General features: G+C 30.4%; 2 protein-coding genes across 4 annotated transcripts; both read left to right on the top strand.

Annotated features, from left to right (window-relative positions):
* Positions 1 to 499: 499 nt before the first annotated feature.
* Positions 500 to 4,465, top strand: LOC119606137 (astacin). The gene is made up of 2 exons (XM_037959533.1): positions 500 to 920; positions 3,657 to 4,465. Exons 1-2 carry the CDS (start codon positions 749 to 751, stop codon positions 4,463 to 4,465), a joined length of 981 nt encoding a protein of 326 aa, XP_037815461.1. The 5' UTR covers positions 500 to 748.
* A 5,035-nt stretch (positions 4,466 to 9,500) lies between these two features.
* Positions 9,501 to 17,632, top strand: LOC119606138 (ATP-dependent RNA helicase p62). 3 transcript variants are annotated; one of them, XR_005231625.1, is made up of 7 exons: positions 9,515 to 9,630; positions 9,919 to 10,221; positions 12,380 to 13,480; positions 13,576 to 13,814; positions 14,369 to 16,138; positions 16,517 to 16,695; positions 16,958 to 17,632. XR_005231625.1 is itself a non-coding variant. In XM_037959536.1 (6 exons), coding segments are annotated over exons 2-6 (1,797 nt in total). In that variant the 5' UTR covers positions 9,501 to 9,630; positions 9,919 to 10,219; the 3' UTR covers positions 17,234 to 17,632. The 3 variants fall into 3 exon arrangements, 2 of the variants coding, with proteins under 2 accessions (XP_037815464.1, XP_037815463.1); XM_037959536.1 differs by lacking the exon at positions 14,369 to 16,138 and having other exon boundaries at positions 9,501 to 9,630; XM_037959535.1 differs by lacking the exons at positions 9,515 to 9,630; positions 14,369 to 16,138 and having other exon boundaries at positions 9,708 to 10,221.
* The last annotated feature ends 10,275 nt before the right edge of the window (positions 17,633 to 27,907 follow it).

Genomic DNA, 27,907 nt, shown 5'->3' with positions numbered 1-27,907 from the left:
AAAAACGGCAAAGGGAGCAACACTCCCAAATTCATCATGAACTCTCCTCTCCGACCGCTGTTTTTAGCATTTGCTATGTAGATTGCCACAATATTTTATATGATGTTTATGATAGTTAAAGCGTTAAAATCATACAAAAACAATACAAGTATAGTAGAGTAGTTATAATAAACTATACTTAAATTCGTTGTTATTTGATAGCTGTATTTAAATGTTGTTAAACTTAATAGTTTTATATCAGCTGTAAATCAGAGCGAAAGTCTAAACTGGGCTGGTAGGTTTCAAATGTAAAACGATGTTGTGCTTACTTGCTCTTTTGCCAGTCTTATCAATGACACCACATACGACTATTATTTATTTAATATAAGTCTTTTGCTCAGCTCAGTTATCGTAACTATCAAAACATCGTCCGTCACATACGTTTCAAACTGAACGCAAACAGTCGGTGCGCGCATGATCATCGAAATACACAATATAGCCGCCGTTTTCGTTACAAAAATAAATTTAAATTATTTTTCACTAAACAATAAATAAATTACAAGTTTACAATAAAACGAGGAAAATGTTTAATTTTGATGCTTAAACTACAAGTGTGATAGATAATGTCTTTAAATATTTAATTGAAATATTAAACGTAATTTTTGTTTGTGTCGCTCGCTGTCTATTGGATTTTGTGTAAATTTAATGGAATATTTCTTTCAAGTGTTCATTGTTTATTCGAATACATAAAGAAGAGTTTTAAACAAAAATGATTTTAAGAAATTTTTTAAGAAGACGCACCTTTTATTGTAGCAATTTAATCGTTTTTATTGTTGTCATACAATATTTGCAACAATTTACAAATGCCGTTAAGTTATCGGGCAAATATTATCCATCGGGTGTGAATTTTTTTGAACATGAATTTCCTAGTTTAGCAGCAGGTGTGTAATAGTGATTATGTTTAAAGAAATGGTTTATTTGTGTTAAAATTTTGTAATTTTTTTCTTTTGGTTCTAATATGTGCGAGAAGTAGAGCGTGTCAAAATGTTTTGAAAAAATACGCATAAATTAAAAATGAAAACTATATTTTGTTAAATTAATAAAAAAAATTAAAAAGTACCTAATGCATATTAATGTTTAAAACGTAAAAGGAGTATAAATCTAAATTTTAAAATAATATTAGCGAACTTTACTTTTTACCCCTACCATTAGGGTTGTCGGATTTAAAGAAAGATTGAAGTTAGAAACGCAGTAGTCATAGAATCTAATCATAGTCGAGATGATTTTGAAAACGACAAAATAATACAGTGATTTAATAAAGTCCAACGTAATTGGTTTTTTATTCGAAATAGAATATAGGTCGCAATTTTGTAGATAATTGAATTTGGTACACGCATTAATTTTGAACAACGGACGAACGAACCCTATTGATTTTGGTTGATATTGGTCCATTATTTCACCTAGCCCCCAAACAACCGGACCCCCTAAATTGGGATTTGGCGCTCATTATTATGCCAAATGTACTAATATCCCTACAAAAATTGGCAAAATTAAGTTTAATACAAGCATAAATGATACTGCAAAATTTCGTAATAAGCGGCCTTTATTTAACCCTAGCCGCCTTGCAAAGTCCCCCTCTGAAAATGCTTGAACGTCGTTAATTCCCTTATAAACACGTGTATTCACTGAAATTCGGCATGATTAACTTCAATGTCGACAAAAATCCCTCCATCAAATTTTGTTAGGATCGGTTCATATTTGACCGTAGCCCCCATATATAGCCTCCATCAAAAATATATCGAAATTATGGAAAAATTCAACATAAATGCTTTACTATTAACATTGATACAGATTTTAGGTATACTCATAACTGGTGTAGGGTATCATATGGTCGGCGACGCCCGACTATACTTTTTAATATATTATTCACTAATTCAAGTTTTGTAGAGTCCCCCGTCCATATAAAACTTATAATAAAACAAGCAAGAAATTATAGTCGGGCGAGGCCGACCATATAATACCCTACACCTGTTACAAATATAAAATGTGATTTAGTTTTCATAATAAAGCATTTAAGTTGAATTGCACCTTGCCTTGAATTATACTTAAGTCATTTATTGTTGAATAAAATTGTGGACATTTAAGTCAAATTTTGAAGGGGGATTTGTATAGGGGCTATGGTCAAATGAGACCCTATAATTATAAAATTCATGAGAGTCATCAAGGCTAGTATAGAAATTGGTTTCGCAGCTTTTTGTCGAGATACGATTATATTAAACATAATTATAAACTTAAAATCCCTATTCGGCGGGTTCAGTTGTATGGGGTCTAGGTGAAATAATGGACCGATGTTAACCATTTTCAATAAGCTTCGTCTTCTGTACCATATAAGATCTTCTGCCAAATTTCATTGAATTATCTTCAAAATTGCGTAGTTTGAATTAAAAGTTTACAAGACCTATTCGGGGGTTCAGTTGTATGGGGGCTAGATGAGAAAATGGACCGATGTTAACCATTTTCAATAGACTTCGTCTCTGGGACAATAGAAGATCATGTGCCAAATTTCATTGAATTATCTTCAAAATTGCGACCTGTAGTTTGATTAAAAGGTTTACAAGCCCTATTCGGGGGTTCAGTTGTATGGGGGCTAGATGAGAAAATGGACCGATGTTAACCATTTTCAATAGGCTTCGTCTCTGAGATAATAGAAGAACATGTGCCAAATTTCATTCAATTATCTTCAAAATTGCGACCTGTAGTTTGATTACAAGGTTTACAAGCCCTATTCGGGGTCTCAGTTGTATGGGGGCTAGGTGAAATAATGGACCGATATTAACCATTTTCAATAGGCTTCGTCCCTGGGACAATAGAAGATCACGTGCCAAATTTCATTCAATTATCTTCAAAATTGCGACCTGTAGTTTGATTACAAGGTTTACATGGACGGACAGACGGACGGACGGACGGACGGACAGACGGACGGACATAGCTAGATCGACTCAGAAAATGATTCTAAGCCGATTGGTATACTTTAAGGTGGGTATAGGACCAATATTATTGTGCGTTACAAACATCAGCACAAATCCAATATACCCTCCCCACTAAAGTGGTGTAGGGTATAACTACAGGTTGCAATTTTGAAGAAAATTGACTGAAATCTGTCCATTATTTTATCTAGCCCCCATTAAACGGAACCAACTGAATAGGTCTTTTAAATTTATAATTATGTTCAAAATCCTTTTCGGAAATATTTCATTAAAATGCATATTAAAAGTAATATATAAGACACCATTAGTATATTATTTCCAATTTTATATTTCAGAATTTTCTTCTTCAATTTCAAAAAGTTCTAACTCAATTTCAGAAATTTTTAATTCAATTTCAGAAATTTGTAATTGTATATCAAACATTTTTAATTAAATTTCAGAATTTACAATTATATTTCAGAAATTTCTGATTCAATTTTAGAAAATTTCTATTGTATTTCAGAATTTTCCTGTTGTATTTCTGAAATTCATGTTTTTCCAAATTTTCCAATTGTATTTTAGAAAATTTTACTTAAATTTGAATAGCAATTGTATATCAGAAAATTCCAATTGTATTTCAGAAAGATTACTTAAAAATTCTATTTTGAAACACAATCAGAAATTAATAAGCATTTTTTTTTTCTTTTTTAGAAGAATACGATCCTTATGGACCCAACCTCAACGAAGATGACACCAATGGCTTAGATGATCCAGAGACAATGCCCCGATTATTTCAAGGTGATATTGCCATTGATCCGTTCACCTACATAACTTTACGTTTAGGTGTAAATCCCACACGACATCCAAAACGTTTATGGCCAAATGGTACCATTCCCTACGAGATCAGTCCCGTATATGAAGATCATGAAAGAAAAACTATAGAACGTGTATTGCAAACCTTCAATGCACTGACTTGCATAAATTTTGTACCCTACGATGGTGAGGAAGATGATTATATACTTATTTCAGCACCCGAAGATGGTCCCAGTGGCTGTTGGTCATATGTAGGTCGAAAGGGTGGAGAACAGATTGTGTCTTTGCAGCGACCGGACGATACGAGCGCTCATTGTTTTAGCAGCGAAGGTCGAATAATGCATGAACTCATGCATGCCATTGGCATATATCATGAACAATCACGTGCCGATCGTGATAATTATGTTAAAATACATTGGGATAATATAGTACCAAAATTTCGTAAGAATTTCAAATTAATTACGAAAAAACGAGCAAAATATGCCTTCGACTATGATTACAATTCCGTTATGCACTATGGTGAATATTATTTTAGTAAGAAGAAGGGTAAAAAACCGACCATGACACCATTACAGCCGGGTGTACGTATTGGACAACGTAAAACGCTGAGTAAAATCGATTGTTTGAAAATTAACGACTTATATGGCTGTCTAAAAGGTCGACGCGCTAAAATGTATCGAAGTTTTTGTTATTTATTAGGTTTATAATTTAATTTATTTAAATGCGATTAATTTGTTGTACCGTTAAATTTATAGTTAATGAATCATATTGATTTTATTGTTTGTTATTAATTTAAGTAGTTTATAATATATCTAATTAACCAAATTATTGTACAATTTTTATATTATTTATAAATTATTTAAATATACATAAATATGATTAACAAAAATACAAAGTAATGTATGTATTTATCAATATGTGGTAAGAACTTCTTTAGACTTCTATAAAACTGTATACATATGCGAAAAATCAAAAATTTTTAAGAATTGGATAAAATTATTTTTCGAAAAATTCTTTCCTTTGAAAAGAACCATATTTAGTGGTTGAATTGGATAACAATTATACTTTTTTAACTTTTTTTGGAATTTCTTTCCAAACTCAAAATTTTGCAAATAAAAATAAATATATATAATAAATATTCGGTTCTTACATATGTATATTATATAGTTTTTGTTAGTTATGAGTGGGAAAATTAAAATGGTCATAGATTAATTATTAATGTTGATTTTTTTTTTCGAAACAATGAAGAAATAGCTATCTGAACTCCTTTGAACAGTTTTTTGCTAGTACCAATAGGTGAAAAGTTCATTTGTTTTTATTACTAAGTTTCAAAAATAACAGATGATAGAAATTCTTAATTATATTATATTAACATAAAAGCAACATAAAAGTTGAGTAAGGATGTGATGAATAATTTTTTTGAGATTATATAGGTATAACAATTCAGAATATTATAATAATACAGATTTGCGTTGAGATTTTTGTTGTTTATTAAAATTAAAATAATATTAAAAACTTGTGAGTATGACCCAGAATATAGATAGATATTCTCTTTTACTCATGTCCCTACATGTTAAATTTCATATTTCTATGTTCAATATATTACAGAAAAGTTCAAAAATTACCATTTGAATAACGAATAAGTCCAAAGATTCACCTCCTATAGATTCTCATACAGCCATGTTAATTTCCCATTCGAGATTAATTAACTATTCAATCAAAGCCTTGTAGAAAATTCAAAAAATTCAATTAGAACGATGAAATAGTGGAATTAATTCTGACTTTGTGGAAAATTCTAATAAAAAGGGTATCTATCATTTTCCAGATATAAATTTTTACATATTGGGGATGCCACGTAAATTATTGCAAGTTCGCCAATTTTTTCAAACGTTAATTTAGATTTTAAAGTAACCTATGAAAAATTTGAATAGTATAATATTTTTTCAGATGGGAAATGTCTAGGTCTTATTGAAAGTCCGCCCATTTTTCTCTAAATGTTCACATGAATGTCAAAGTTTTTCATGTAAAATTTTTGTATTTAGTTCATATGGGAGGTTCTAATTTGCTAGTCCGCCAATGTATTACCAAAATGTTCACATTTATGTCAAAGTATTTTTGTTCTTATAGTTTCCCAGACATTAAATTTTATTTAATTCATATGGGAGGTCTCTTAAACGCGCATATTTCATTGATAAATAAAGCTATCGAAATAAAATTCGGTACGAATATGTTTTCTATATGTATTATCAATCACTCTACGACCTTTTTTCCGGGTAGGTCCGTAATTGGTCATAGCTCCCATATAAGGTCAACTTCCGAAAATAATTTAAACGTACATATTTATTTATTAGCTCAACAAGAAATCGATCCATAATTGGTCACAACTCCCATGTAAGGAGGGATCATTTCCGAAAATAATTTAAATAATGCACAATTTCATTGACGATAAAAGTTATCGGGATAAATAAAATTCAACTTGAATGTGTTTTGTGTATATGTTATATATACACATAAATCAGTCGAACCATAAATTGTCATTCCTTCATAGCTCCCATATAAATAAGGTTTTCTTCTGAAAATCACTTAATACCAACCACATAATTCATTATTAAATGAATAATTATATCCGGATATAATTCGATAGATGAGCAAGCACATTCTGTGTATAGATAATAAAATCATTATGCTAAAAATGTTTTGCAATTGATCCGTTATTGGTCGTAGCTCCCATATAAGGCCAACATCATCGTTTAAAAAGTCCATATGCGAAAATCACTTAAAATAAATTTTTTTCGACGTAATCAAAATAAGTTTTTTTTCGACCTAATCAAAATAAGTTCCAATAGCACCCTCAACTACGGAAACAAAACCTATGCCGAGTTATCTGAAACTATGGGTTTTAATAATATGTAGCCGTATATAGCACTCTAACTTTTTCTATTTAATATCTCTCAAACAAATGCGTAAGTAACTTTAATGGGTCTAATTAAATATTCCATAATTAAAAAATAATAAAACAAAATAAATTTAAATCAATTCGTAATCTCAAACACACACAACAAAACAAGTAAATTTAAATAATAAATATGTAATTAGCATACTTTCAGGGCTGTCTAATCCAAAGATTTTAAAAATTTTGACATTTTCCGTGGTGAATTTATATTTTATTCACCACAATTTTTTATTCACCACGTTTTTTATATGTAATAAATATGTATAGCATACTTTCAGGGTTGTCATTCAATGACCTTGAAAATTATGACATAACGGTATTTGTGGTGAATTTCTTTGTTTATTCACCACAATTTTTTTATTCACCACAATTTTTTTATTCACCACGTTTTTTAAATTCACCACACTACTCAAAACGTCCAAAAAAATTTTTTTTTGTTGGTTTTTTTTTTGTTTTTTTTTGACTTACCAAATTTTTTTTAATTTTTTTTCTTTGCCGTTGCGTGATGTTTTGGATATCTTTTTTTCTCGTCGTTCGTCCTATTTATTCGAAATTTAAATGAAAAAAGAATATGGGAATTGCGAAAAAAAACAGATTTGACGAAACTTGTGTCATCACTAACAACAATTTTTGTTTATCGGCGATTTATCATCACTAAATTAATTCGTTTCATTAAAAACCAACCCTGTTTTAAAATTTAAAAAAACAACAACTTTTAATACGAAAAAATACAACTCTAAACCAACAAACAGTTGCGCCGCCGCAGTCTCATTTTGCAACGGCTTGACACTGGTGTCAGTCAGCACTAGGGTATTCAAACGATTAATCGTCGATCGGTTAATCGATAAATTTTTGACGATTAATCATTCGAATAAATGAAAATTCCCTAATTTCAAATAACGAATAAATCGAATAACTTATATCAATTAACCGATTAAGAAAAACTTATTATTTAACAGTAAAATTACTGTATTTCTTATACAAAATTCAATATTTTTATAATAAATTTTCTTTCTGTATTAGTTTCTTAAAGAGGGTTACGTTAGAAATGGGTTATAATGAAAAATATATATTGGATGATTTTTATAACAATACTTCAGAAACATTGTAATAAGTTGTTCTGATTTACCTTCTTCAAGAATGGGTTCATGCAGAAACATTTCAGATTTCTGAGAAGAAATCTTGAAATTAATGATATCGCCTTTACTTCTACATCCAGTTTTGAGGAACAGTGTTGTGTTTCTAAAGTATTTCTTATAAGTTCTTCAGCAATACATAATAATTATTTATACACTAGTTCATTAGAACGTGTAAATTCTGGAACTCGTTAAAAAATCTCAAAAACATGAAATTAATTAACTTAATTTGTTTATATAGAAGAGTAAGTATTTCACATGAAAATAAATAATTTATAATATTTGAAAAAAAAACTTAATTAACAAATTTTAATAGAATTGAATTTAAAGAAGTGAAATTATAATTTTGTTTGTTTGGATGAAAAATATTTTAAAAAAGAAACAAAAAAAACATCCACTTTCCTTTTATTCGATTAACCGAATAATTTTGAATTATCCGACTATTAACCGGTCAATTTAAAACCCCAAATAATTATTTGTCGAATAAACCGAATAAGACAAACCCGAATAATTGAATACTCTAGTCAGCACCAGAGATACAAGCCGATGGGAAATGATCGGCGGAAGCGGCGCAACCATTTTGGGTCGGCGGCGGCGGCTAAATTGTCGGCTCAATTTAACTTTTTCTTTAGAAATTGACCTTATAAGGTTTATTATATTGAAAAATCTTTGTATAATAGTCTGTTACATAGAAACCTGTCTCTATATAAATTTTTTTCTGCAGAAAATGGACATTTATAGTAGTTTTCACTATTTTAATATTAGCACAATATTGTGTGGCAACTCTTTTCAATTTGCCATAAGAATTTAAAATAGTGGCAACTCCGTTCAATTTGGTGAAATTATGTTCTGAAATACATGTGTGATAATCACACATGTGATTCTAGTCTTTATCAGCGGGCGGCTACGTTTAAGCCGGCTTAGCTTTTGAGCCGAAAGAAGTCGGCGGCGGCGCGGCTTGCAAAATATTACCGGCGGCCAGCCGGCGCCAATTTGAGCCGTCTCGGCTTGTATCTCTGGTCAGCACGCAATTTTTAATTTATGTGTTAAAATTATTTAATAATTTTAATTTTATTTATTTATTATATACCCTCACACTCTTCTTTGGATCCAATGACCGAAGGCTGTTCAAAATTATTGAAATAGGATATTTTATTTCTCCTAGTCAGCATATACAACCCATGGAAGAGATTCAATAAAAAATACTTTATATCAAAGAATAATCTTTATATATTGAAAACGAAATCACATTTTATTTATTAAGTCGAAGAAAGAAAAATAAATGGTCGGTCACACCCGACTTATTATATAATTTTAATATGTTTAGAGTTATATAATCATTTATATAAACTAACATATTTTGTGTATACTTTTTCAATTAATTAATTATGTATTATATTTAAACCCCCCCATTTTCACCATCTATCTCCAGTTATTAATTTATTTTTTTTTTTATTTATTTATTTTTTATTCTTCCAGTTTAGACAATTTTTGTATGAGAAAGAACTGTCAATATTCTTAAAGTTAAAAAATAATAACTAGACATTAATTGTGAAAATGGGTAAAACAACTACTGTTTCATTAAAAAATGTATTTAAATAAAATTTCCATAATTTCTTTCTTCATCAATCAACGTTTGTTTGTGTTATTCCATATCATTCCATTAGGTTGCCTAAAATACAACCCTGTATTAATAGTGCTAAAAATTACAACGATGTTCAAAAAAGTAAATATGCAAAGAAATTATCGTGTCATGCGTCATTCCACTTTTGGACGAGGTTAGGTAAGAACGTCTGCGGTTGTTCGCGTTGGTGCACGAGTTTTTTTTGTTAAGAGAAAAATTAAAAAGTTATAAAATTAAGTGTGATATATATAGTATTAATTTTATAAATTTACCAAATAAAATGTTTAAAATAATAGTGCCTCTACTTGCTAAAAACTCGTGTTACGAAAATGCGAATACAAAAGCCGCTTATTGTATTAAAAATTTTTTAATTTCATCATCAACCAACAAAAATGTGATGGAAAATTTAACACAACGACGCCATTTTCTTTTTTCAACAACCAACAGAAAAACCATTCAAGCTTTTCCCACAATACCTCATCAGTTAGGAGTTAGTAACCGCAATTTAGGACGTCAACAACTAGAGCTCCTTCCTACAAATAAAATTACTAAGGAATTTTATCGAGAATTTAAACACTCTAGCGTGTACTTAGTGGAATCTTCAAATTACAAAGGAGAAGCGGTTGACGAGACAACTCTTAAGGAAAAGCCTGCAAAAGTCCAAGAAACCAAAAGGGATTCAGTTAATAGAAGACAAACATCTTTATATCAAGAAGACTACTCAGACGAAGAAAACAAATTTGGTAACATGTAAGTAAAAAAAAGTAATTAATTTTTAAAGTAAGAAAAAATGTGGTTTTGAGTCGACCATTTTGTAGGTTAGTTACTTTTTTAGTAGTTTTTGTTTTAGTAGATTTTTTCTTAAAATTTTTTGTATGTATACCAAAAGTCTGGGTTTTTTCCTACGCAAACATTCTCTTTTGTGCTAATTTTCTTCCCTTGTTTGTTAAACATGTGTTTGTAAACTCGGAATATGAAAAAAGACAAAATGGACAGACTATAAAACAGAAAATACAATAAAAATTAACCCTTAATCGTTTTCTATGTATACATATTTTTTCTTGAAAATTACTGATACTGACATTTCTTACTAATGTGTATTAAACACATTTTTCTATTCTAAAACTACCTGTTATAATTTCACTTTCCTACAAATTACCCCCTACCTACCTTTTGGGTTGTATTTTCTCTTACAATATACGGAAGAATATGCGTCATATTAAAAAAACCAGTCCAAGAAAAATACACGTTTTTTTGCATTTGCCTCGTGTTTTATTTTACATTTTGTTGTACACACACGTTCGTATCTATGTTGTTGTTTTTGCTTTATCATTTATTAGATTGCTTATACATATTTATTCGTGACTTCATTATATAAAATCAATGGCAAAATTTCTTATAATTATTTGCCAACTCAACATTATTATATGAATTTCTTGTGTGTTTGTGTTTATACCACTAGAAAACGCCGTGATAGACATGTTATAATAATGGCTATTCATAGCTGTCGGTCTAATCTTGTATTTTACGACTGCTCTTTGGCATTTTGTTGTCAGATGAAAGGCAAGCAGAAAAATACCCAAATATTCACACATACACAACAATAATTTGAATTTGACGTTAGAAATAGGGAAGATAAGCAAAGCAAAAAGAAACTTAAATAGGTATTGTAGGTACCTAATAGATGTTGATAGAAATATTTGAAACGCAATATGGTTTTCATTATTTATTTATGACGCCATTTATGTTCTCAGTTAGATATATTCTAAACTTTATAATATGAAATTAATAAAAAATAGTTTATGATTATTTTAGTTAACAAATTTTATATATTTAGATCTTGATCAAACATTCATAACATATCGACAGCCTAGATGGGGAAAATTGTCAACTTCTAGGTATTCTTTGTCAGGTCCTTGAACTAAAAAATGTTACGTTCGCACATGCTCCCCCAGATGCATGTACGAATACCCTATAATTTCAAGTAATCCTAATAGAATGGTTCACAATGCAATATTTGAAATTTTTAATATACTCGGAAGTTTTACCCTCGAGTTCTATCCAAAAAAACGAATTTTTTATTTGTTCACATATTAAGTCATATTTTACTGTCATATCGTGATATAAACTACAACCAAATTCTTTATAAGGTTACTTTCTTTAAACTTTCTTTTCCTTATTTTTTTCCTAATCTACATTACAAATCCATTTATTAAACTTAATATCTCTATAAATTAGATTTATTGCATGTTTTCTCTACTCTTAACAGACAATTATTTATATTACCCTTAATTTAAAAATAAAACTTTAAATAAATATCAAAAAATACAACAACTAAATACACGCGACAATCAAGAAATCCAAGTACATTTTATAAATTTACCTCAGAAATCAAATAGAAAAAACATAGATGAACGAATAAAAACACAACTAGACAACAAACAGTGGCAGTACCAACAGCCAGATGGTATATAATTTTTCATTAATTTATAATTTAAACAACCAACAACCAACAAACATGCAAACACAATTTAAAGCTCATACATGTAATAATGAACTGATTTTTGTTGGCAAATACACTATTAAATAGCTCATTATTTTATAAACGTATTAATTTTATAGAGAGAAAGAAAAAAAAAAAACAAACAAATTTATATTGAGATTAAGCAGATTTCGTAATGAAAGAAAAATCTCTATTTCTTTGCCTCATTTTATATGTTTTGTGAACTCATTATTATTGAAGAATTTTAGCAGTACACATTAAAATTTTTAAAATCAAATAACTGTTTTAGTTTTGAAAAAATGCCTAAAATTGAAAATAAAAACAAAACTCATAGAAAATCTAAAAAAAGGCAGGATATATTTTATCAGTTCGAAAAGTAAATTTATGGTTTTTCTTTGCTTTTAGGGCTCCTCATGACAGAACTTATGGTGGTAACCGTGGTGGACGTGATGAACATGGAGGTTCAGGCGGTGGTAACCGTTATGGCAACAGAGGAGGCGGCGGTGGTGGTAATGACTACCATGGCGTTCGCAAGGGCCGCGTTGAAAAAGGAGGTCGTGGTAATGACCGTGGAGGTCGCGGAGGTGGCTTCGGCGGCGGTTTCAACGATCGTCGTGGTGGCAATGGAGGTGGTAATAACCAGGATTTGTCCATCCGCGATATGGATTTCACAAATTTGGCTCCTTTCAAGAAGGATTTCTACAAAGAGCATCCCATTGTTGCCAATCGTTCCCCCTATGAAGTGCAACGTTATCGCGATGAACATGAAATCACAGTACGCGGTGATGCCCCTAACCCCATTCAAGATTTCGATGAAGCCTACTTCCCTGATTACTGCATGAAGGAAATCGTCCGCCAAGGCTACAAAGCTCCCACACCAATTCAAGCCCAAGGCTGGCCCATTGCTATGAGTGGCCACAATTTCGTTGGTATTGCCAAGACCGGTTCTGGCAAAACTTTGGGTTATATTTTACCCGCCATTGTGCACATTAACAACCAACAGCCTTTGCAAAGAGGTGATGGTCCCATTGCTTTAGTTTTGGCACCCACTCGCGAATTGGCACAACAAATCCAACAGGTTGCCACTGAATTTGGCTCATCTTCGTATGTACGCAATACATGTGTATTTGGCGGTGCCCCCAAAGGTGGTCAAATGCGTGATTTGCAACGTGGCTGCGAAATTGTTATTGCCACCCCTGGTCGTTTGATTGATTTCTTGGCCGCTGGCGCTACAAATTTGAAACGTTGCACATATTTGGTTTTAGATGAAGCCGATCGTATGTTAGATATGGGTTTCGAACCTCAAATTCGTAAAATTATTTCCCAAATTCGTCCCGATCGTCAAACTCTTATGTGGTCCGCCACCTGGCCCAAAGAAGTCAAACAATTGGCAGAAGATTTCCTCGGCGACTACATACAAATCAACATTGGTTCATTGGAATTGTCGGCCAATCACAATATTCGTCAAGTCGTCGAAGTTTGCGATGAAAATGACAAAGAAGAAAAGTAAGTATTCAAATATTCAAACTTCTTTTAAATAACAATGCAATTACATGAATATATTTTAATAATATTTTATGTTAATTCCCATCTATTTCCAGACTTAAAGCTTTGCTCTCCGAAATTTATGATACCAGCGAAAATCCTGGCAAAATTATTATTTTTGTTGAAACCAAACGCCGTGTCGATCATTTAGTACGTTTTATCCGTAGTTTCGGTGTACGCTGTGGCGCTATTCACGGCGACAAGTCACAATCTGAACGTGATTTTGTTTTACGTGAATTCCGTTCTGGCAAATCCAACATTTTAGTTGCTACTGATGTAGCTGCTCGTGGTTTAGGTAAGTCTTTTTGTAGCTTCTTCTTCATCATCTCAACAAGCATTTTGCATTTTGATTTATCTTGATTTTCACCATCCATAATATCATTCACTCATATTTTCGTTTCTAATGGCTAAAGAAAAAATAAGTTGGAAAAGATTTCTAAAAGAAAATTTAAAAATGTTTAAAAACTTCACATGCAAAAGTAAAAAAAATTATCAATTTTTATTATTGAACAAAATATGTACTACTTTTTGTGATAAATTAATTTATATATTTTGCATTTGAAATTTTACATTTTTATTCTTTTTAGTATTGGTTTTTGTAGTCTTTAAACAATTCACTTCATACCTCTTAACACTCAGCTGCTGAGATTCATTCTAAAATGTTGTAAAAATACAATAGCCATTTACTAGCAACTACTCACTTAGAATTTTAATTATAAGATCTCTTTTAACATGACTTATTAATACTTACGGAATATTTTTCTCCTTTCCCCCCTTATCATTTCCCCCAAAACAATGTTTTGTTTTCGTTTCTTCCAAAAACAATCTCTTTTTCCGTTTCGTTCACAGAGGCCATAAATGGTTGCATGGTGGGGATAAAATGTCAGCTAGTAATCTGAAATTGAAATAGAAATTTTAATGGAAATTTTGAAAGTTGAAAAAGAATACCATTGCAATGTGAAAGTTGTCAATGATGCATTACATTACATTTTAAAAGTAAAACATGAAAGCGGCGGCAAGCGGATAGGCGGCAACACTTTTTTACCACAAGGCCATTGGAAAAAAGGGTATGTCGTAGTACCGTAACACCACCGCTACCGAACGGTATATGCTTTACATGTCTAGTAAAAACAAAATCACAAGGAGGCGGTATATTGATAGAAGGCAAGAAAAAAATGTGGTTACGCTTTTGTATGATGGAGTCTCAAATTATAGCAGAGCGTAGCAATAGCATTATTTTTCATATATGCTGCAGTTAGTAAATGCTACAACTAAAATATACCACCACCTTTAACAAATCCGTGTAATAATAATGTCTACCTAACGACTCATATCCCTATCATCATCATGTATTTATATTACAAGAGGCCTCTGAAGTCTTAGTTGTTAACACGACTAAATAGGAGTATATCTATCAATATTACAATTATGTATTGATGTAGTAGAACTTTGTATAACTATAAAAACACAATATACAATCTTTACCCTGTATTTTTGGGGACACACGGGAACAGCATTAAAAAGACGGAGTGCATACCAATCAACCAGAGAGAAAATAAAAACCATTTTTTAAAGGGAACTTTTTGAAATTAGTTTTTATAAGAAATAAAATTATTCCTTTGTAAAAATTCTCTCATGAAACTGGAAATGCTCTCCGCTTAAAAGTTGGACAAACAAGCAAAATAAATAAAAGCACACGCAGGCAAACAGGAAAACAACCTATGTATATTACTCTCTCTCAACTATGACTCAACATGATGTCTCTAATGTGTTCTTTGATTAAGTACTAGTTGAATAAAATTAAAAATAAAATCAACATACTAAGTTTCAATTAGAAAAGGCTGGATCATTATGCCAACAATAGTGATTTGGTGGTTTCTATTTGGAAATTCTAACTTTGCAAAGTATTAAAGAAAGCTGTGTATGACAGACGTATTAAATGGAGTCGTAACAAATGTTGAATAGCTGTTGTGTATGATGGCAAACCAAAAACTACAATACGACAACATCATCATTTGCTTCAACGTTCTTCATTCCCAACAGTACGTTGTCAGCTATAGTAAATATGAATGAAAGGAGTAACAAAGAATAAAACTAACAAAGGACACATTTTAGTCAGAAACCAGTGATAGTTTATTTTTTAATCCAAAACAATGTCTACATGCTTGCGTTATTTGTGTGTGTGTGTGTGTGTTCGTAAGTGTACAACCGGATGGATGCTGGAGCCTTAGGCGCACTAAACTGCTAAACATATTGGTGCGCTACACTCGTGACAAAACATGAAAGTGATGGCTTTGGCTTCTAATCAACGTATACAAACAAACAAAAACCAACTCTCCTGCTGATCATGTGTGTCTAGTTCTAAAAAAACAACTCAAATATTTGTTGTAAGCGTATCTAAACTAACGTTGTTGAAAAAAGCTAAACCGAGATATCAAAACCGACGTTTAGTTTTGTTCTTAAGAAAAAATACATTTCAAGTTGTTTATAAAAGACTACAGGCTCTTCAACACTACGTCGTCTTAATGCCCATTCTACAGCACCTAAACGACGTGGCTGCGAAGAGTTTGCCCCTCTCAATATTAATTGATACGAAATAATAAAACCGAAAATCACAAGGTAAAGTAACATATTTATTTTACACCAAAAAAAGCTCTTAAACTTTTATTTAATCAATAACAAGCGAACACTTTGTATTAAGTTTTATTAAGTATAAATTAAAATAAATTTATTTTTCAAAATTCTAATCTTAAAACAAAAGTGTTAGCAACTCTTTGTTTATAAAAAAGGACAAAATATAAAACTAATATTAAACTACAAGTCATGGAACAACAAGAACTCTTTATCTAATTTTTTAATACTATATCATTTAATTTGTATTTGTTTTAGTTTATTTTTTACTTGAAAATTTTAAACATTATTAATTTGTGTTTTTTCTTTTATATGTTCTTTATTTATTTCTTAAACAATTTTTACAATTGTTCTAAAATAAAATAGATGTTGATGGCATTAAGTTTGTAATCAATTTCGATTATCCACAATCTTCGGAGGACTATATTCATCGTATTGGTCGTACTGGTCGTTCAAATACAAAGGGCACATCATATGCATTCTTTACACGCAATAATGCTAAACAATCCAAAGCTTTAGTTGATGTTTTAAGAGAGGCTAATCAGGTAATTATTAATTTAACTATTTTTTGTTAAAATATATATGGATTAAAAAAAACATATAAAGTAAAAAATGAATCATTTTCTTTAATTAAGAAAACAAAAATTTAATACAGCTTTTATTACATAATTACAATAACAAATATTTTAAACAAATTTGTTTCACCAACAAATAATTTTGGGAATGTATATATTTTTTTCAGAAAGCCTTTTGCAATCATTAAAATAAAACTAATTCTCATATTTTCCTTTAATTTTCCCTTTATAGGAAATCAGTCCTGCTTTAGAAGGTATGGCACGCAATAACCGCTTTGGCGATGGTGGTCGTTCACGATATGGCGGTGGCGGCAATTCTCGCTTCAATGGCACCTTCAAAAAGGGTTCAATGGGCGGTGGCAACCGAGGCTATGGCAACAATAACGGTGGCGGTTATGGTGGTGGCCGCAGCTACGGCGGTGGTAGCAACAATGAAGGAGGCTACGGACGCGGTGGCGGCAGTAGTAGTAATGGCGGTGGTAATACCAGACATACGCGTTTTGATTAAATAAAAAATCAAGAATTAGTTTATAAGGACCTAATATTAAATTAATTTTAGTATATGTATTTTTAATTTTTAACTATAACAAACAGATTTGTTTCTCATCCTAACAAACAATACAAAAAACACAAAAATCAATATTTTTAGAATTGAAAAAAAAACAAACAAAAAAAAAAAAACTCATTATAGAGTATAATTTTCTAGAACAAAATATAAAATCACTTTTTTGAATTGAAAAAGACAAAAAAATAACAAAGCAAGAATACTTTTATTTAAACATAAAGTAAACAATTTACTTAAATCAGCACAAGAGGTACAGTGCATTTCGTTTTGTGATACTCTACATATTTTTCACTTTTTGTCAACATCTTTTTTAATTCATTAAAATCCAAATGAAAAATAAAACGTTTTTACAAATAAACTTACAATTACACATGTTATTACAACAGGAATTAAATAACAACTTTTGGAAATAAGTTCTTAAAATAAAAACAAAATTACTTAAATAAAGAGCGGTCTTATTTTCACAAAAAAGGAAAACCGCAATGGTAAAACAGTTGGAAGAGAGTTTTATACTGTATACATGAAAAACAAACTTCATTAGCTCGTTTTAGCGTGTAATTGTTTGTGTAGTGAAAATGTATGTAATTTTCATAGTTTTCTTTTAGTTTATAAAAAAAATTTTATGTTTATTTCTATTTTTTTCATAATAGTTTTTAATAAAGCTTTGTAAACAAAAATAATTCTTCTCGTAACAAGCGCGTGTGTTTAGGAGTCCTCCTTTTTAATCTTTGGTCACATTTTGTAAATGTGTATATAAAGCTGCGACTAAACATCAACTAGTTTTTAAGTTTAGCCACCATTTTTTTTTAATACATAATTTTAATTTCGGTTGTGAAAACCATAGTTCGTTTCTTCTTTTTCTTATTAATGTTCTTAAATACTCTTTTATTAATAAATGTATGTTTTATGAGTTTTAATGAATTTTTTTCACATCCATTCTTATACTTGTACATTAAAATATACTTAATACTAAAAACAATTAAACTTACAACAATATTTTCAATGCCCACAAATTATTTTGTATGAATAATATGAAAATAAGAAAAAATAAATAATTTAAACAATAAATATTACTGAAACTCTGAACTTGTTTGTCTGGTATTTATTTTTAGTGGAAAAGAAGAAATTTCAAATCGTTGGTGATTACTGATAACTTTTTTTTTCCATCAAAAATTGATTTTTCGGTATTTGAGTGAAAAAATAAATAAATTTTCTCGAAAACTGCAGGAGTAGAGCAACTGCATTGGAACTTTTATTTGCCAGAAGCAACGTTTTTTATACCCTCCACCACCATCAGTGGTGATAGAGGGTATATAAAAGTTTGTCGTTCCGTGTGTAACACCAAGAAATATTCATTTAAGACCCAACAAAGTATATATATTCTGGGTCCTTATGAAATTCTGAGTCGATTTAGCTATGTCCGTCTGTCTGCCTAAAATACGCTCACGTAAAAACTAAGCAAAGGAAATCAACCAAATTCACCCAAAATATTTATTATTATCCTAAGCATTTTGTTATTGAAAATCAGTTCAAAACGTAATAACTTATGAGTAAAAATTTTAGACTACCTCGAAAAAAATACTTTTTTTTTCCTAATTCTTTTGAAGTTTTCTCAGAAACTACCAAAGATTTTGCGATGAATTTTGTCACACATTATTTTTTCAAGCCATTGATTAATTATGTTCAAAATCTTTACAATCGATCCTATATTTCCCATAGCCCCCATACAAAGGTATATATTCCCGGAAATTAGTTTATCGTTAATAACTCCCTCAAATATATCGGTATCAACACAAAATTTTGTACATGCAAATATAATGTAAACAGAAATCATAATATCAACGTAGATATCAGTCGGTCCACAATTGGTCATAGCTCCCATATAAATTCCACTTCCGAAAATCAATTAAACACACATATTTCATTGATAAATAAAGCTGTTGTGATAAAATTCGACACAGATATGTTTTGCATACATACAAATCATTCTACTAAATTTTTTCCGGATAGGCCCATAATTGGTCATTGCTCCCATATAAGGTCCACTTCCGAAAATCACTTAAACGCATATATTTCATTGAATTCAAAAGCTAGAGGGATAAAATTCGACACAAATATGTTTTGTGTACATACAAATCATTCTACGAAATTTTTTCTGGATAGGCCTATACTTGGTCATAGCTCCCATATAAGGTCCACTTCCGAAAATCACTTAAACGCATATATTTCATAAAATTCTAAAGCTAGAAGGATAAAATTCGACTTGAATATGTTTTGTGTACATATAAATCATTCTACCACTTTTTTCCCGTATCGGTAAATTATTGGTCATAAATCCCATATAAGGCCCATTTCCGAAAATCACTTAAATGCACATATTTCATTGCCAAATAAAGTTATCATGATAAAATTCGACACAAATATGTTTTGTCTTTATATGAATCACTCTACGAAATTTTTTCCGGATAGACTCCCATATAAGATCCACTTACGAAAATCACTTAAACGCATATATTTCTTTGAATAATAAAGCTATCGGGATAAATTACGACTTGAATATGTTTTGTGAGCATATAAATCATTCTACGGAATTTTTTCCGGATCGGTCCATAAGTTGTCTTAGCTCCCATACAAGGTTTACTTCTGAAAATCACTTAATACCACTTAATTCGTTATTAAATGATTATATCCGGATAAAATTCGACAAGAAAATGTTCTGTGTATAGATATATCATCGTATTAAAATGTTTTCGAACTGGCCTATAAATATAAATTTTTCTGGACTTAATTAAAATTAGATTGACATATGCATATCAATACGGAAACAACAATTTTGCCAAGTTATCTAAAAATTAGATAGTTAATTAAAAATAGCTTGCTGGAGGGTATTTAAGATTCGTCACAGCCGAATATAGCACTCTAACATGTTTAAGTCTAAGAAAGTCAAAAACAAGAAGATTTTAATTATTCGTGTGTGTCCTTGCTTTTACTACCAGACCACTAACCACATGCGTTTAGTCTGATTGCAGAATTAAGGGGAACGGGCCCTTAATCAGGTCAGCTGGTAACCAGTTCGTGATGAAGTAAAATTGATGGCAATTTTTCAAGTGCATTTTAACTTATAGGCCTATCACATATCGTCACCTGAAACGCAAACGACCACGAACCACATGCGTTTAGTCTGATTGCAGAATTAATCAGGTCAGCTGGTAACCAGTTCGTGTTGAAGTAAAATTGATGGTAATTTTTCTAGTGTATTTTAACATACATATAGGCCTATCATATTCTGATCGGAGTGGTTTCGAATCGAAATTTTCTGCGTTTTGTATTTCATATCTACGGTCGTAATGCAGAATACACGATATTACAGCATTGAAGCTAAAAAGAGAACACAGATCTTGAAGAATGTAATATACATTCAGGATTCCAAAACAAAATCGATCGTAATAATAATAATACGGAATTGAAACCATTCCGATGGAAATGTATTTGACAGACCTGTACGTAAGTTATCAGTGGCTTTTTGCTAAATCTTTTCTGATGCTAAATTACCTGTTATAGATCAAAATCTAGATGGGCAGAATTATTTGAGACTCTTATTTAATAGAATTGAACTCAAAGAACTAAAACAGGTCACAAGTGAGTCCAATAAATATAAAATTTACATTAAGTAAAAGGTCATACCAATGTTTATATATGTAATTTAGTTAAGCACAGGATTCCAAAACAAAATCGATCGTAATAATAATAATACGGAATTGAAACCATTCCGATGGAAATGTATTTGACAGACCTGTACGTAAGTTATCAGTGGCTTTTTGCTAAATCTTTTCTGAGGCTAAATTACCTGTTATAGATCAAAATCTAGATGGGCAGAATTATTTGAGACTCTTATTTAATAGAATTGAACTTAAAGAACTAAAACAGCTCACAAGTGAGTCCAATAAATATAAAATTTACATTAAGTAAAAGGTAATACCAATGTTTATATATGTAATTTAGTTAAGCACTATAGCAAAAATATTATCCAACATTTGTTCCATTTCTCGCGCTTCTCTCATGAAAACGAAACGTCCATTTGAAAAACCCTTTTGTACTGGGGTAATTTGAGTAATTTATTAGCTACCGGAAAACTTAATTTGTCCAAATTCAGAAGATAGATATTTTTAAATTTTGTCCAGCTAGATTTTGATTTTAAACGTGATCGAACATGCTTTAGTATCGAAAACACATTTTGATATCGAAATTATGTTAAAATATACTGCATTTCGTGTTCGGTATCGAATATGCCATTATATCAGAAAGCAAAATTACTATCAAATTAACTCAATCTGTTTAATCCTTCCTTTTCTTGATATGTACTTACTAATACCATTAAATAATGAATACCTTGATTGAATTTCCTTTGTTGTTTTTTTATAATTTGTTTAATGGGGATTAAACTACAAAAAACATTCGATTTTATTATAAGCCAACAGGACTGAGCAAGAAAATTCGATTAAATTTTATCACAAACCATTAACCAAATACAATTAACGAGTCACTAACGATTATTTTCCATCATTGTACTTTGCCATCATAAAACGCAATGAACGAAAGATTTACTAACTAATATAGTATATGACAGTTATAAATCTTTGAATATGAAAGAAGAAAATGTATTTTTCTTGTCCGCCTTCTTTTTAAATAATTTTTAAAAATTTTCTCAAAGTGAAATATGTAAAAGTTTGGAGGGAGTCAGTATCAACGAATATAAGACTACCTACATATATACTATACCTATGTATGTATGATACATTCAAATTATTGTTAGGGACCGTTGGATTTTTAGGGGCTTATTAGTAATATAAACTTTTATTTTTTATAGTTCTGAGATTGACATACATAATATAAGGTCTTGTATGGCTTTTTTATTTCATATACATTAACTCTTTTTGTTTAAGTTAAAATTATGAAGTTTTATATAGATCATAAATATGAAATGAAGAAAAGCTAAGAAAAATATATGTATGTATGTAAGTATATATATACGACCCATTACAGGTGAGTCAAATTTAATTAACACTTAAGCAAGGAATTCAATCAGGAAAAACCATTATAGCGGTATCATTTAAGTGAAAATGATAGAGTGAAACAGAGAGGAAAAAAATCACAACTGACAAAGCAACAGTAACGATAAACTATAGAAGAACTCTGGTCAACTAGTAGTAATGTTTACTAAACTTCAGGGTACTGTTAAAAAAATAGACAGACGTGAGTGAAAATTAAAAGAAAGTCCTGGAGAAAAGCAAAAGATAAAATAATGTACTCGTAAGTAGTAAGAACAACAAAAGAATTCAATTTCTTAAGCGACTATAAAAAAATATCATACTTTACTCAAGACATACTGTTACTACATTTATGAACCAATACCCACTATAATGTTATGGGCTGGAATGACTTAAGAGGTAAGTGAGGGATGTGTATACAACAGGGTTAGCAGTAAAATAAGTATAAGCGTTCAAAAATAAGAGCTCAAAATTCGGGAGGTTCAGCTGTATGGGGGCTAGGTGAAAAAATCGATAATCCCTGGTACAATAGAAAATCATTGAATTATCTACAAAATTGCTACCTGTAGTTTGATTACAAGGTTTACAAGCCCTCTTCGGGAGTTCAGTTGCAGGTGATCGATCTTAATCATAGAAGATCATATTCCAAAGTGGTCCAGACTGTAGACTAGACTATAGTCCAGACTATAGACTAGACTATAGTCCAGACTATAGACTAGACTATAGTCCCAGACTATAGACTAGACTATAGTCCAGACTATAGACTAGACTATAGTCCAGACTATAGACTAGACTATAGTCCAGACTATAGACTAGACTATGTCCAGACTATAGACTAGACTATAGTCCTACTATAGATTAGACTATAGTCCAGACTATAGACTAGAATATAGTCCAGACTATAGATTTGACTATAGACTATACAATAGTCCATACTAAGACCTAGACTTTAGACTAGACTATAGACTAGACTATAGACAGACTATTGACTACTCTATAGACTAGACTATAGACTAGACTATAGACTAGACTATAGACTAGACTATAGACTAGACTATAGACTAGACTATAGACTAGACTATAGACTAGACTATAGACTAGACTATAGACTAGACTATAGACTAGACTATAGACTAGACTATAGACTAGACTATAGACTAGACTATAGACTAGACTATAGACTAGACTATAGACTAGACTATAGACTAGACTATAGACTAGACTATAGACTAGACTATAGACTAGACTATAGACTAGACTATAGACTAGACTATAGACTAGACTATAGACTAGACTATAGACTAGACTATAGACTAGACTATAGACTAGACTATAGACTAGACTATAGACTAGACTATAGACTAGACTATAGACTAGACTATAGACTAGACTATAGACTAGACTATAGACTAGACTATAGACTAGACTATAGACTAGACTATAGACTAGACTATAGACTAGACTATAGACTAGACTATAGACTAGACTATAGACTAGACTATAGACTAGACTATAGACTAGACTATAGACTAGACTATAGACTAGACTATAGACTAGACTATAGACTAGACTATAGACTAGACTATAGACTAGACTATAGACTAGACTATAGACTAGACTATAGACTAGACTATAGACTAGACTATAGACTAGACTATAGACTAGACTATAGACTAGACTATAGACTAGACTATAGACTAGACTATAGACTAGACTATAGACTAGACTATAGACTAGACTATAGACAGACTATAGACTAGACTATAGACTAGACTATAGACTAGACTATAGACTAGACTATAGACTAGACTATAGAGTAGACTATAGACTAGACTATATAGACTAGACTATAGACTAGACTATAGACTAGACTATAGACTAGACTATAGACTTGACTATAGACTAGACTATAGACTAGACTATAGACTAGACTATATAGACTAGACTATAGACTAGACTATAGACTTGACTATAGACTAGACTATAGACTAGACTATAGACTAGACTATAGACTAGACTATAGACTTAGACTATAGACTAGACTAGACTAGACTATAGACTAGACTATAGACTAGACTATAGACTAGACTATAGACTAGACTGTAGACTAGACTATAGACTAGACTATAGACTAGACTGTAGACTAGACTATAGACTAGACTATAGACTAGACTATAGACTAGACTATAGACTAGACTATAGACTAGACTATAGACTAGACTATAGACTAGACTATAGACTAGACTATAGACTAGACTATAGACTAGACTATAGACTAGACTATAGACTAGACTATAGACTAGACTATAAACTAGACTATAGACTAGACTATAGACTAGACTATAGACTAGCTAATGTCCAGACTATCGTTTGAAGATCTTAAATAACGCTGCAATTGAGTTAATGGCGAAAATCTGTCATAACTTAAATTTTTTCCAGCAACATATTCCCGAACAACAAACCCTATAGTTTAACTTTAAACTCAAGTAAATATACAAAAACTCTTCCGTCAAAATCTGTTCTGCTCTTACTAGCAGTGTGGCGAAATGATGGCAACAATTTACCATCATTGCGGCTATTACCGAAAACGGAAATGATGTCAAATATCATTATAACAAGAAAACTGTCAAAGTAAAATTGCAGTAACAAAAATTTTGCAAAAGAAAGAAGCAGATGAGACAACTAATACAGGAATGAAAAGCATGTATATTACGGTGGCCCAATCTTCGAATGAACCAAGTTTTCATTTTCGTTGGGAACAACAGTACCTTATTTGTTCACCATACAAACGAGGCCACCATAAAGTACATATGTATACATACATATACATATGTATGTATATATCCCTGGCAATATTTTTGAGGATGTGTATAGCAACAACCAAAAATAAGAAACATAAGCAGAAACAAACTCTAAACATAATCATTGTTAAATAAAGTACAAAAGGAAAAATAAGATTTAGCCAAGAATTTCCGCACCAAATAGCGACATACATATGTACATACTCCATTCCTTAAAAGAACATATTTTCTCTTCAGACTTTATTGGCGCACTAAGTTTTTTTTAAATTGTTTACACTTTGCAACTGTGATTTTTTTGTTTAGTTTTTGTAACGTATCCAGCGTAAAGTATGTATGAGGAGTTGGGAATGAAAAATAAGCGTGATTGGGGAAAAAGTATACATTTTCAGACATCATTAAATGTTACATTTAACAATCCTGAAAAACTGTCAATCTAATTTCCCATAAAAAATAACACCAAAGTGTAGAATATATTCATTTTGGCAGATTGTTGCTGTTGGAAGTAAAAATTTAAGAAATAGAGTTTCTATAGAATACAATAGCTATTCTTTTGAACATTGATTTGAAGGTTGAGGGATTAGGGTGAAACTGAAATATTTACAGAGCGAGAAAAAGTGTTTCGTGCAATTTATGAACATAGTTTGATTTTACACAAAATTGCTTAAATAATCGTGGCTCGTCACAAACAAAGTTTTATATAACAATCGGAACCATTTTCTTCTTTCAGGGTAATCTGTAATCTAATTACATAATATTAAAAATTTTATTTTATACAAATTTTATTTTATATAAACTTTATAGAAAATTTTTAAATTTTGTTCATGATTGGATTTGGCCCTAAGTAACAAAATCTGTTTAAATATCGTAGATTCTGATTAAATTTTTATAAATACATGCCATAAAACATTAATCTCTTAAGCAAATTCTTTGAGAATCGTTTCATTAAGAATCAGAGATCTGTTAATAATCTTGATACGTTAATATGAATGAAAAGTAAATTATTGTACTAAATTTCATACAGATCAATCCATTATTTATTCTTATACATATATAAATAACCGGAAATCAAGGGTTTTAAAATCATACACTCTGACTTGTTTTTCATATAACAAATGAAAAATAAAATTAAAAAAAAAAAAATTGTATTACACATTCCATGTCACTCTATATATTATGGTCATTGTTTGAAAAGAAAAAAAAAAATATAGTAAATTTAACTTCATCACAAGTACTACCTTCCGAGCGAGTATGTACTACATTTACGAACAATAAAGCCAATTTTGTTGTACAATTTTTATTATTGTTCGATTTTAAGTTTTTCATTCTGTTGTTCAGATTTTTCTCTCTTTGTCTTCCATTCCCCCTTTTTCATTCTAATTCCACATTTTGCACGCCATTAATACTTGGAATTTTATATTTTCAAAGTTTATTGGCATATTTCGAGTCCGTGTTTATGCTAGTATTTACACAAAAGATATCAACGGACCACTATGTTATACGTGTAAGTAGATTTAAGTTTTTTTCCCATAATAGAATGCCAACAATTTAGTTGTGCGGGCCTTTGTCGTTTCTTTCAAATACATTGTTGGTGGGTGGATGGTGCTGATTTAATGAAAATAATTTCATTATTTTGGTTGACAATAGCATTAGTGTCATAGGAAATATTTAATTTACACAGACAGTAAGCATTAAATTGAAAAAATTATAATGTATAGAGGCAACAAAGATTTAAGCTATCAAAATTGAAAGTGTAAATAAAGGATCTTTAGAAGAGTTTAAAATTTTAAATTGAAAATAAAATTTCCGTCCTATATACCGAATACGGTGGTTTGTCGAAAAAGTAAAGGTAAAGGAGCGCACTACAACACTACTAACTAACCTGTGGAGGACGAACTAAAGTCTGATATGTACATATTTGGAAATTGGGTGACAACTGCTAAACATTTAATTTTCAAAATTACCTATATCTTAATTTTGATGTACTGATCGATCATACAATCTATGGTTATCTTTCCAAAAATTTGACAATTTTTAATAATCAATCATGTATCTGGTGCATTAGTTTGTTCTAACCATATGCATCATATTGTACAATATGCACGTCATATTTATTTCATCTTATTCTCTAAAGTACACTACTATTCTCTAATCCATTCTTGTTAGAGAAATATACTCATTATTATACTAGTATGTACTTGTATATTATTATCAATTCATCTATTTGTTATCTTTACAAAATATAATATTGTTTAGTAAAACTGCAATAGAGTTATTCATGTAAATGTGTGTGTATGTGTATTAGACTGCAGCCAAAAATTCTTTATAAATAGGGGATTTATATTATGATCGAACTACTATTTCAAAAAATAATTTAAATTCTATAAATTGACTATATTAAGTATTAGTTCAAGTACTATTTTTTTAACATTGCTCTACTTATATATATTTCAATTTTCTTCACAAAATTAATTAGTCGTCTATAAATTGTTATATTCGGATCTTAAGTGCCCACTTCCAATGCAAAAATTATAAAGGTCTTTGTGAATAGACCCTTTAATAATTTATTGAATTTATCTTTAGTTGTATTTTTATAAATTGACCCAGGAAAAACTAACATTGAAAAGTAATGAGTTAAAAAGTTAATAAAACCACTTTTCACTACTTACTCATTGATATTTTAACTCATTATTTTAACTCGTTGATGTCATTGGAGTTTAGTACTTACCACGCTCGCTTACAAAGAGGTAGTAGAGTAAGAAGTTTTGTTT

This window comes from Lucilia sericata, unplaced genomic scaffold, assembly GCF_015586225.1.
Source record: "Lucilia sericata isolate MDLA Ls3-8-SP2 unplaced genomic scaffold, ASM1558622v1 Contig000554F_arrow, whole genome shotgun sequence".
Taxonomy (NCBI): Eukaryota; Metazoa; Arthropoda; class Insecta; order Diptera; family Calliphoridae; genus Lucilia; species Lucilia sericata.
This window is presented reverse-complemented; position numbering and strand designations above follow the sequence as displayed.